At 39.0% G+C, this 12,954-nt stretch overlaps 1 protein-coding gene across 1 annotated transcript; it reads right to left on the bottom strand.

Annotated features, from left to right (window-relative positions):
* Positions 1-1,958: 1,958 nt before the first annotated feature.
* On the bottom strand, positions 1,959-12,645 carry LOC127414227 (M-phase inducer phosphatase 1-like). Its single transcript, XM_051652109.1, has 15 exons — positions 12,126-12,645; positions 11,845-11,927; positions 11,604-11,655; positions 9,144-9,185; positions 9,013-9,046; positions 8,785-8,895; positions 7,566-7,679; positions 7,335-7,463; positions 7,155-7,238; positions 6,854-7,042; positions 6,399-6,485; positions 6,218-6,280; positions 5,967-6,065; positions 5,631-5,876; positions 1,959-3,061 (listed from the first exon to the last, which is right to left on the bottom strand). Exons 1-15 carry the CDS (start codon positions 12,341-12,343, stop codon positions 2,921-2,923), a joined length of 1,692 nt encoding a protein of 563 aa, XP_051508069.1. The 5' UTR covers positions 12,344-12,645; the 3' UTR covers positions 1,959-2,920.
* Positions 12,646-12,954: the final 309 nt, after the last annotated feature.

The raw sequence follows: 12,954 nt of genomic DNA, 5'->3' as shown, positions 1-12,954 counted from the left end.
TAGATAAAGAGTGATGGATGGACGGACGGAGGGATGGACGGACAGACAGACAGATAGATAGATAAAGAGTGACAGATGGATAGATAGATGATAGATAGGTAAAGAGTGACAGATGGATAGATAGATAGATAGATAAAGAGTGATGGACAGATAGATAGAGACGGACAGACGGATGGATGGACGGACAGACAGATAGATAGATAGATAGATAGATAGATAAAGAGTGACGGACGGATGGACAGACAGATAGATAGATAAAGAGTGACAGACAGATAGATAGATAGATAGATAGATAGATAGATAAAGAGTGACGGACGGACGGACAGACAGACAGATAAAGAGTGACAGACAGAAAGACAGATAGATAAAGAGTGACAGACGGACGGATAGATAGATAAAAAGTGACAGAAGGACAGACAGATAAATAGATAAAGAGTGACAGACAGACAGACAGATAGATAAAGAGTGACAGACAGACAGACAGATAGATAGATAGACAGACAGACCCTCCATACACCAGTGCCAATGACTGAATCCTCCTTTCAAGAATCAGTTGGAGCAATTTAAACACCTGTGCTTACACAAAAGACAGATGTTTTGCTTTACAACTATTCCTCATGCTCAAACCACTTGAGGGAGGACACACACATCATCACCCCCACAAACTTCGTGCTGCACTGAATTTACACCAACACATCACATAAAGTCAGTTAGATGTGAGATGCCACAGTAGTGTAAAGTTCTAAAACAACAAAACTAATATAACATTTAATAGTATAGTACATAGTTCTAAACTGACAAAATGAGAATCTGTATACTTTTGGTAGTAAAATACTTTGACTAGTAAAACTAGTAAAAAGCACTGAGACAAGACTGATTTTCTAGTCTGTCCATAGCTGGAGATGGACCACACATAATAAAAGCTTGTTCTAAAGATAAAAGAAGAAAAAGCCAAGGCCACAAGCAGAGGAACTTGCTGTTGCTAAAGAGATAGGATGTGGTTACAGTGATGGCAATGCTCCAACCTAACAGCCAATCATGGTATTCTTATCATTTAGAGTTATGCTAACAAAGAAGAAAATTATTCACAATGGAAACTCAGCATACATAAGATTCTCTTACTCAAATTAGACTTTCTATTGGGTGGCTTTACCAATGTTAGCAAACACAACTTTTGATTTAACTAATGTTAAAATTAACATCAAGCAAGATTAATAAATGTTGTAAAAGTATTGTTCATTGTTAACTAATGTTAACAAATGGAACCTTATTGTAAAGTATTACCAATTTTTTTATTTTTTGTAGTACTTTTAAAATATAAACAAATATTTAAAACATGTAAATGGTTGCATAGCTTTCAAGATGTCAATAATGAATCCAAACAACTTCTGAAACTCTAAAGCACATTTGTGTTGAAGATTTTGGAGAAAGTCAAAAATGCACTTTTATTGCATTGATGTGCATTGCAAATTCCTGCTGTATTTTAAACCGTTAATGTTAACTTCTCAAATATCTTCTTTTTATCCATACTGGTAGGAATAGCAGTGTGTAGAATATGAACATTTGGCTCAGTTTGTAACCTCTCCTTAACTAAAAATCCTGTGCATCACACATTTTACACTTGGTAGTGTAAAGTTTCATTTCTCAATTTGATCAAACAGAAAAAGATTCCTCACACACTCATATGTTTTTGTTTGGTTAATGAATAACATATGCACAGATACAGGTATGACAGTGTGCCAGGACGTTAGGGAATGGCTGGAAAACTGCTGGCTCCCCCGCCCCCCCGGAACAGCTTTGGAATGTGAGTGAATGTGTGCACAGAGATGTGCTGGTAATTGGCTAACCACGTTCAAGGTCCATGCTCGACTGGTATATTTGAAAAACAAGTGACTTAAGCAAATAAATAGCTTCACAGTGGAGGAAAGAGAATCAAGACTCAGTTTTGAGTTATTACCCCAAATTCCAACTTCCGTTTTATTCATGAATACATAAACCAACCTCTCATTTACACATTACCATTAAATCATACACTCAGGTAACAAATTACAAACACACACATACTTTCACACTAGCATGGGAGAGATAGTTATGATTGAACTTGTCAAATTGGTTTAAATGGACAAATAATAATCTAGTCTTAGAACATTTTGGTGAACATCAATGGTCATCACTTGCTGACCAGCAGCAAAAGCCAGGCTCCTGCCCGGGTTAGAGCTGTCAGTCAAGTCAACAGTAAAAAAATAAATTAGGGGAGTGGGGGGCATTTGATAGTTCCCCTCCAAGAAACTGTACAATTTCTGAACAATCACAGCAAAAGGCATAGAAAGGCATAAATGCTGAATCTTGTAAAATATGCAGGGATATAAATAATTACAATAGTTATATGTTACAGGAAAATGTACATAATACAAGTTACACTAAGGAAACGGGGGGTGGACTGAAAGTATAACTGAAATTTATAAAAAGCACCACACACACACTCTCTCTCTCTCTCTCTCTCTCTCTCTCTCTAAAGGAGAGGGAAAAACAAAATACAAAGATTAATTGGTAAAGAACTAAAATCTGACAAAATACGACTAGTATAGTGGACCAAAATTATAGGGGATTAGAAATGCGGGGCAGTTAAAAGTGTGTGCATGTAATACATGGCTGTTAGAAGGACGTCAGGGTGGTAGTGGATGATTGCAGTTTAAGCGGGTTGTGACCAGACCAAAAGGAGGTCTAACAGGCTGAAATACATATAAGCCTCATAACCTTGCTTGACATTGTGGCAGTAAAGCAATACCAAGACCAGAAATCTAACAACTGTCTTAAAGCAAATAAACACCTCTTCAGGTCCTGCCCCATCTAATGTGTGAGGGCAGTGTTTGAGCAAATAACGGCAGTAAAATCATAAAGGAATGGGAGTGTATGCATCTCAAAGTTTCTTGAGATGGCGGAACATGTCTCTCTTGCAACGTTCTCCAGCCCAGGTGCAGCTTTTAAGGCGGAACTTCCGGAGGTCTTCTTTGAAGTCTTTATGATGCATCCGCGTATAAGCCTGGGGTTCACACACCGACTGCAGGCAAAAACACAAACATAACATTACAAGATCTGAATAAATAATAAGGGCCATCAACCAATTACATAATGTATTTTCCAGAAATAAAGTCGCACTATGTAAAAATCTAAAAAAAAAAACAAGTAGCACTGACGGAAGGCACTAGGACCCGGGACCAGCCATCCGATTTCCATTCACCAGTTTAAGCACTATACAGACATGCAGCAACTTCCAGCAACAAAGCAACCTCATCTCATTCATTGTCAATGAGAGCTGATGACTTCCGGCGACACGCGCGACCTCTGGCAACTAGATGTGGGCGTGGTGAGCGACACGACAAAGTTGAGAAAAGTTGAACTGGATGCAAATGAGGAGTAACTTTCAGGAACGACAACCAATAGGAGAGAAGACGGTGTTCACTGTTCACTCACGTCAACCGTCTCCTTTGATAATGGAGTCGAGTGCAGACAAGACAGAGAAGTTTCTGGGAGCGATTTCACTATTCTATATGATTAATCTGTAACCATGGATTTAATAAAAAGTGATGCATGGAAAAGAAAATATCAGCAGTCTGAGTGAGTTTGATTCGTACATTGATAGTTCGTTCATCTTGTTAACGATCTGATGCAATGAGCACTGCTGCAGTTCATATTAAAACACTCTCCCCTGCAGAATGTTCATTTTTAGGGACAAAAAACTGATTCCATATCAAATTAGACTGAAATTGTAGTTTTACTAGCGAACTGCCTCATCCGTGATCATATTTTCAAAAGACATGGCCAGATGTGCAGTCCACCAATAACGTCAGAGCGACAGCAGTAGAAATGCCCACTTGTGACTTCACAGTACAGAGACTAGCGACATCAAGCCATAAAGTCTCTGCATGTGTGTACGGGGCTTTAGAATGTCAAACATGCTTTGTGAAGCAGTGGTGGCTCAGCGGTTAAGGCTCTGGGTTACTGAGCAGAAGGTCAGGGGTTCAAGCCCCAGTACTGCCAAGATGCCACTGTTGGGCCCTTGAGCAAGGCCCTTGACCCTGTCTGCTCCAGGGGTGCCTTATCATGGCTGACCCTGCACTCTAACCCCAGCTTTGCTAGGATATGTGAAAAAGAATTTCACTGTATATGTGCAAATGTATAATGTGTGATAAATAAATACAATTATCATATTCTTTTTATGTTTCATGAAAGAAATGCGACAAGTAAGCCACATCTGTTAATAACATCTGTAACTATGCAGTGCACAAATAAACAAATTTAATCTGCAAGTAAAACAATATGCCTGTTGTATTCCATTAATTCATTAACGTTAGCGACAGTCTATCTGTGGATATTTCTGATATATTACCATCTATGCTGTGCAATAATTATCTGGTTCACTGACTGAATGTTTTTATTATAAGTGTGATGATGAAATGTCATTTTGTGGGCATGCGAGTTTGTTAAAACAATAATGTTATGATGGACAAAATATCTAAACTGGTTGCAAAATATTCTGAATTGACAACTAAAATGCTTCTATTGTCTCCGACTTCTGTTTTCATCTGTTTCGGTGCACGTGTTTGACCAGACGACATCAGTTTCTAATAAATTATGTAAATAAATCACTTCGGTCTATAAGTCGCAGGACCTTTCAGATGATGAAAAAACAATAAAAAAAAAACACGACTTATATTCCGGAAAATACGGTAATTACATACGCCAAATAAAATATTGATTGACAATAATTTTCGAATCACATACCATATAAAAACAAATAAGAAGAAATGCTATCAATAGATTCATTTTTTATTTAAATCCATTACATACGCCGAACAATCGAATTAATCGCACATCAAATCAATATTTGCTAAGAAAGACCCTTGAATAATTCAAAACATGATTAAGTTATTGACGGTTAAATTTAAACACTTTACAAATTTAAAAAAAAAAAAAAAAAAAAAAATATATGCAAACAAACATTAAAAACCATACTCAATTAAAATGAATTTCATTATTGTGGCCGAATAATTAATCACATGTGCCGAATAATTAGTCACTACAACATTAATTACTTAACCATTAAAAAATTATAAATAATTAAAATGCATCACATTATAGTGGCAGACAAGAACTTAGAAGGTAGTATATTGTTTATTTCCATATTATCAAACATGAGATCAACATTGTTTTTTTGCTAAAACCAAAAGATATTTCTAAATGCAAATTGCACTTCAAACGAAATGAAAAAGCAATTAAAAAAAAATTATTCCTTGTTGCCCCTCATCATAGATTCCACATGGGCCCGGTTATAACCATAGATCTCAATCAGTACACAAAATGACAGACATCCCATGTTAATACACAGTTTAGAAGACTAATTTCGTCTAAATGGTTTAGTCTTTTTTCCATTAATTTTCAGTTTCCAAAGGTCTTTGTTTTCTGAAGTACTGTATACTACAGAGCATTTTCAAAACTCTTGTTTTCAGTGGAGAAAAATGCTGTTTCAGTGTGGCCGAAAGGCATAAAGCAAAATGAATGCGTTTTCAAATGAAAATGTATTAGTGGACATGGCCTTAGTTTCACACTGTGAAAACACTCATACACACCTCGTGAATTGGGAAAAACTCATTGTAGCCTCCCTTCAGGATGTAGAGTTCAGGGTAATGGAGGTTGGGATACTCATTCAGATCACGATCTCTCTCTCGGATGTAGCGGCACATGCGTGGACCACGCTTGTATGAAAATTCACAGTGGAACACCAGCAGGACGCGCTTCCCAGGACATACTGGGAGAATAGGATGCCTTAAAAAGTAGTCTTCAATTTGATCCTCCTGATGGAGGTTAAGGGCACCCTGGGAACAAAAACGCAGTCATCGTGATTTGCCCCACAGAAACAACATGCAACTGCAAGTAGTCTAATTAATTGCAAGCGACAATCTCACCTTAATATGGCCGCCCTCATACTCGTATGGATAGCGGCAATCAATGACAAACAGCCTTTCCACCAGATCACTATATTGACCATTCATTGCTTGAACCATCTGATAAACACAGAAATGCACGTTATGGGCTTATTTGGACTGCACTGTAACACTGAACTGACATACCAGTCGTATCTATTAATTACATTGATGTTTAATGTTTGTTTTTCATTTGAAATGTATATGCCAACTCTTAATGTGTGCAAACTTACAATCTCTGGAGTGATGTATTTCAACTCTTGGTATTTTCCATCTACTGTGGGTAATGCTGGAGGCTTCAAAGACACAAATGCACTCTTTAAATCATTGTTTTAGGGGTAGAACTTATTATAATGCCCGTCTATGCCATTGTAAAAAAAAAAAAAAAAAAAAAAAAGTCTGGTTCATACACACCTTGGTAAAATCTCCAATCACATTACTGGGATCTGTATCCAAAAGTCTCTCAATCAGTGAGTGATTAAATGACTTTGACCTTTGAACCTGTAAGAGGAAGGATTCAAAGTTAGGGCTCAGATTCTGGCTGCTAATGTGTCCGTTTGGCCATGTTGAGAATGAAATATTAGCTTATCACATTCTTGGTGCAGTGTACACTATATAGTGCCTAGTATTTGTAGTATGTGAAACAGAGTGCATCATGCAAGGTTTTAAAAAGTGTTATGCACATTACAGTGTGCTCTGTTGTATACAGCACATTTCCGCACATGTAGTAAGTCATTTGGGTATTCCATGCAGACATTAAATATGCATACCATACGCAAGGTATATATACACTTTATACATGTAAACTGTAGAAACAGATTAGTATGCTATTCCAGACAGCTTTTTCAATTTTCCCACTGTGGTCTGACCTGATGTGGCATTGCATCCCCCTGCTCAGCAGGAGAGACTCGTGTCCCTGCCAGACTTCGTCGTCTTTTCACTCGGACAGGAGTGTTTTCATCTTGGGGCCTCTCGAGTCTCTTAAGTGGGACACGCCCTACTGGGCTGGGCATAGAGGGAGATCGGAACAGCCCACGTGGACGACAGCGAATCACAGGCTGAGGGCAATAAAGTTGGTATGGCATGTCAATAACCCAATTAAATAAATATTCAACCCAACTAGAGATAACCAAGAATTTATGCTTGTAAGAGCGTAAAATTGAAACCTACCGAATCAGTACTGTCCATACTTTGTTTGGCCACCAGAGGAGCCGTGAGAAGACTATCCATTCCGAGGGGAACCTCCGAGTCATTCTATACAAATGACACATTGATGTTATTTCCCACACAATCAATGCAAATGTAAATAAACACAAAAGGCTGTAGCCATAGACAGTAGAAGATTCTCACCTCCACGTCGTCAAGCCCCTCCAAGAAGCCGTCATCGTCGTCATCATGGAGACAGGAGAGAGAGGGGCGTCGCCGTATGGAGGGACTGCTCTCAAAAGAGTCAAACTGAAGGGATGATGGTGGGGAATGCTGTAAGAAGAAAAACAAAAAACATATTCTTAATAGTCATCTCAACATCACAATTAAAACAATGCAAGATCAACATGATTTTTACAGGCTTGTGTGTTGTACCATTAACGCAGGAGCAGAGTTTGGTCTACAGGCGAAATCCTCCTTGGCCCCACCTGTAGAGCGCATCCGACAGCGAGATGCAGGCATGGAAGGCTTTTTGAACTCGAAATTCTCCTGTAGAACAAGAGGTTGGATCAAACACAAGCCATAAGACATAGTATGCCAAAAATCAGGCAACTGCACCTTTTGTCCAATTATTTTCTATGATTGGATAAGGATTTAAAAATAATAATTTCTTAATTCACTCAGAGCAATAGTAGCAGCAGCAATTCTAGTAGATCAAATTTTTTTAAAGCATAACTAGAAAAATATTATAATTATAATAAAAAAATTCCTATGACTTTTCTACAGGGCTTCAACACTCTTTGACCAATGGATTTCCATGACTTTCCCAGTCATAGGTTATTGTTGGATAAAGATTTATAAAAATGATTGGCCAATCTACTACCAAGCTATTCAAACAAATAACTCACAAAAATCAAACATTACTATGATTTGCATGAAAGTTTTACTCTACATACACAAAACAGGCCTAGACAATTTAATATTTTACAGCGGAGCGCAACTACCAGTACAAAAATTGACTACATTTCCATAACTAACTTTTTATAGTCTTACAGCCCAGGAAATCACAATATCAAAATTCCCAAATGAAACCTTAATCCGATCGATTGCACACCAGACAAGAGTCACGCAGTGTCGATGAGGTGCAAGTTTTTAATGTAGTTACCATACACTCAAAAGTTACGAAGGATTTTGTAATTCTTTAAGAATGAACAAAGTGATGTTGAGGAGTTTGCAGATTAGTGTATGAAACTGGTGTAACTGCGCAAACAGAATGATTAGAAATGGTGATATTTGTTGTGCAATTTCTCTGTTTGTAGCCTTGGATAGGTTTCATTCAAGCTGTCAAATCACAAAAAGACATAATTGTAACTGAAAATACATTGTGTAGGCTATATGAACGATACACATAGACAACATATCATCAAGTCATGGCTAAAATAAATAGTCTATGTTCTTTGATGAAAGACTATGTCAGTTGCGCTCTGTGGCGCTGCAGAATTTTGAGCAGCCTCCGGAGTCGTAGCTGGCAGAGGTGTGCGTACATTCCTAGAAAACAACCGATTCTAATTTTACTACGTGCCTTGTCATCCGCCAGACATGTTTGGTGTGCATCCCCCTTTGGACAATATAAAAAGGAACCACAGACACACACCTCAGCCAGGTTCTCTTTGTTGGCACTGCAGTGTGCACGAGTCCATACTCCATATCGTGAAGGATCACATTCTTTATTCTTCAGATTGGGACTGTGACCTGATAACGGCAACTATAGAGAGAAAAACAAAGAGATCTGATTATCTTCATGGAAAACAGCCTCAATTCTGAATATCCCTTTATTAATGCTAGAGTAGAAAAGTCCTAAAAGTCTAAAGAATAAACTTACTGGTAACGAATTTATCCTGCGAATGGGCATTTTCCTATAGAAACAGAAAATGTTGAGCAAGTCTGAGTCAACACAACAAATTTTAGAGACAGAGAAACTTGTCCTCTGCTTTGTAGTGCATGACCACTTACTCGTTTACTACTCTTGATGCATCTAGCATGGCCCTTTCAAACCTGTGAAAAAGGAAATTCTGTTAGACTCGACTCCAACAGTTCTTAGTGCACTCAAAGTTCCCTCCTATCCAGAACACTAATCACAGACGGCTATTCAATCTCATTTAAGTCTCAGACTAGACCACTCACTACTCTATATTGAACAAATACACAGCGATGCCCACCTGTATGCTAAACAGTCCTAAGCAGCTCTGAGGAAGAGAGGGGGTCTTCTAATTTACCATATGCCCACACAACGCTCACCCCCTCTGCAAGGCTCTTTTGTTGGAAGAGGGGAGCAAGGGGAGAGAGTGAATGGTTGTTTGGAGGGGGAGGTGGTAAGGAGTGTCTCTCTTTCACAGCATAGGGAAAGGGGGAATTAAAGTTAAGGAGGGGGGTTTCGCAGCTACCTCACATACATAGTACTGCTCAATTTGGACGCCTCTTCTCACAGAGCATGAAAAACATGCCACTGCATTCACCCAGCCCCCCTTCAGCTACGTGCCACAGAACACACACACTGATGTGTGAGGAACCAAAACATCTGTAGGTCTGGCCACAGATGAATGGATTTCCGCTGACACCAAATGGCTAGGACATGAACACAATTTCTTTCACACACACTGCAGATTTCTACAAAATGCCAGGATGCAGAACTCATCCTCAAAAGGAGCATTTTTAGCTGGTTCACTAAGCTATAAAAGGAATGTAAATAAACTGTCATTTTGTCAGCCTCTTGTTGTTGCAAACCTGTATGACTTTTCTTCCGTGGAACACACAAGATGATGTCAGGAAGAATGTTGGCCTCAGAAATCATTCACTTTAATTGTGTGAAATACAATTTCATTTTATGCAGAAAGATTAAACTAAAGTGAAAGGTGACCAAGGCTAACATTCTGCCTATGGCTGGATATCGTTACAGATTTTCCGATTTGATTAGAGTCTGATTCACAAGCTCTCGATTCGGTCGTTTTCCTAACAAATGAAAGGAAATATCTCAGCTAATGCTGTAAATTGTGAAAGGAACTGTGACGAGGAGGGCGTGATCAGCGGGAGAGCGAGATAAAGGGGAGCCGGAGACGACAGTTCGAGAGAGAGAGATGCACGCGGCCGCGTTGCATGTGTGTCCTTATGTTTATGTTGAGTTTGATTAAAATTTACATTGACTGTTCAGCCGGTTTCCGCCTCCTCCTTGCCCGTCCATATACTGTTACAGGAACCTTCTTACTGGGCACATTATGAACATATTTCTTAAATTTACAGCATGGCCCCAATTATGCAGCTCAATTGCAATAGATTTAACCGATCCAATATTCAACAAGAAGAAAATGGATGTACTCTTTTAAAGTAATAGATTGATCTTGGAATTTTAAGAATCAATATCACTCAAATGAAGACTGCGATTAATTGGCAAAATCAATACTTTTACCCAGACCTAATTCTGCATGACATTTCCTTTTGTGTTCCACGTAAGATAGAAAGTCATATGGGTTTGGAACACGAGTCATGACTTCGAGTCAATGACTACAATTTTCCTTTTTGGTCAAACTATCCAATTAAACGGATGAAATGAAAATTCTCTCATCGTTTACTCTCCTTCATGCCATCCCTGAAGTATATTACTTTCTTCTGCTGAACACAAAGATTTATAGAAGAAAATTTCAGCTCTTTAACGTAAATAAAGGCAGCATAAAAATACTCTGAACGACTCCAGTGGTTAAATCCATATATTTAGATGTGCTATGATAGGTGTGGGTGAGAAACAGATTAATATTCGAGTCATATTTTACTATGAATTCTCCTTTCTGCCCATTAGTTGGCGATATGCACAACGAATGTGAATTGCCAAAAACATAAAGGTGAAAGTGGACATTTTTAGTTAAAAAAGCACTTAAATATTGACCTATTTCTCACTCAAAACCAACTGGATCTCTTCAAAATGGAGTATGGATTACTTTTATGCTGTCTTTATTTGCTTTTGAAGCTTCAATGTTCTGGTCACCATTCACTTGCACTGTATGGACCTACAGAGCTGAAATATTCTTCTAAAAATCTTTATTTGTGTTCTGCAGAAGAAAGTCATACACATCTGGAATGGCATGAGGGTGAGTGAATGACAGAATTTTCATTTTTGGGTGAACTATTCCTTTAACATGCTGGGTATAAATCATGATTTTATATCTCAAGTTACTAAATTAATAAACTGACTAGTGTGGCTGAGTTGATAACGAACACGCAGCTGTGATTTGGGATGCAAGCCAAGTAAAAAGCATATGCCAGTCTAATCTGTATCTGTAGAAAACCAACACACTGGGCAACGGGCATATGCACAGACCTTGTAACGGCAGGGATTAGATTATAATCCTCAAACCAAGCACCCCAGCCAAGCTCTCTCACATGTCAGAAATTATGATCAACAGGCAGGAGAACCATACTCACTTCTGCTCAGCATCCTGAGAGTCCAAAGGGCTGAGGGAATCCAGGCCAAGACCTGTAGAGAGGGGGATGAGGACACTGGTAAGAACACACCCTATTGATAAGCATACAATAACAGCAGCCCTATAAACATTATTGCAGCTCGCATTCCAGTGCGATAACCTGTCACAAACCTACACACTGAAGCGAACGCATCAGTATAAAGCGTTTACAGGACAATAAATGCAGGTATCCCCAAACTAACCTGCATCGGAGGAGGTATCAGATGCAAAGGAAGGGATCTTCAGGAGGGGCGGGGGTTTCTTCCGCTTTGGTGTTTCACATTCACTGTATCAGGACGTAAACATAACACGTTTAGAAAACTGGAACATACCATAAACCATTTATATTACATAAATACATCTTCCTTGTTTTACAAGAGCAATCAAATATCATCTGCTTAGATAATTTTCAGGAAGCAGTTGTATGGTTGACCTTTTTTTCCACACTCGTTCCAGCTAAAAGATACAATGCAATTCCACCTACCTTCCAAGCCCAGACAGATTATTCATGTTTAGCGCCAGATTAGTCACAGGAGACAGCACTGCCATGGGTCCGGGAGAGGCTAGGCTCTGCATGCAGGGGGAGCCCCTCGTCCCGACCTCGGGCAGGGTGAGAATGTGAGGTCTGAGGACTGATTCGGGCCCGGTACTGATCAGATCGCTTACAGGGCTGATATCGCCTCGAACTGAATCAAATTCCATTGTCAAAGTCACAAGAGACGCCAAAAAGTTGTTGAAAGACGACAAAGGGTTAAGTCAAACTAGCGAGCACAGCAATCCGGGCAGAGATTCAATTTTTATAGTAGTTAGGATTGGAAGAAACGACTTGCAGAATGGCGCATAATAGCGACGCCTAAATAGTCTAGATTACATTAGCGACTGGGGAAATTTAGTTTTAAAAGTTCATCTTCCTTTAATTTTGTCGTCAGAGAGCTGCCGATTCAAATGCAGTATCGCTGACTGACTTTTCCAAACTCTGCTGAGGAAGAGAGTGCTGAATGTAGCTCTTATTTATGTTCAAAACATGCAGTCCACAAGCGGCAATCTCTGTAGCCAATGAACAACGCCGTTACATTCGATTCCTCCAGTAAGATGCGCTTCCTCTTTTTTCAGCATTGTTCTCGAAGGGTAAGTAGGCGTTGCAAAGAATGACAGACAAATCTAATGTCCAATGAACATTAAGATGACAACAGCACCGCTAAGAATTCATCCAATAGCATTTGTTTTACATACACTGGGCGGGACCAAAAGGCATAAAGACGTGAAGCGAGCGTGAATTTTCCCGCGGAACATTTCAAGCTATAGTTTGGTAA

Source organism: Myxocyprinus asiaticus, chromosome 23 (assembly GCF_019703515.2).
Source record: "Myxocyprinus asiaticus isolate MX2 ecotype Aquarium Trade chromosome 23, UBuf_Myxa_2, whole genome shotgun sequence".
Taxonomy (NCBI): domain Eukaryota; kingdom Metazoa; phylum Chordata; class Actinopteri; order Cypriniformes; family Catostomidae; genus Myxocyprinus; species Myxocyprinus asiaticus.
Note: the sequence above shows the minus strand (reverse complement) of the source record. Positions and strands in the feature narration are given on the sequence as shown.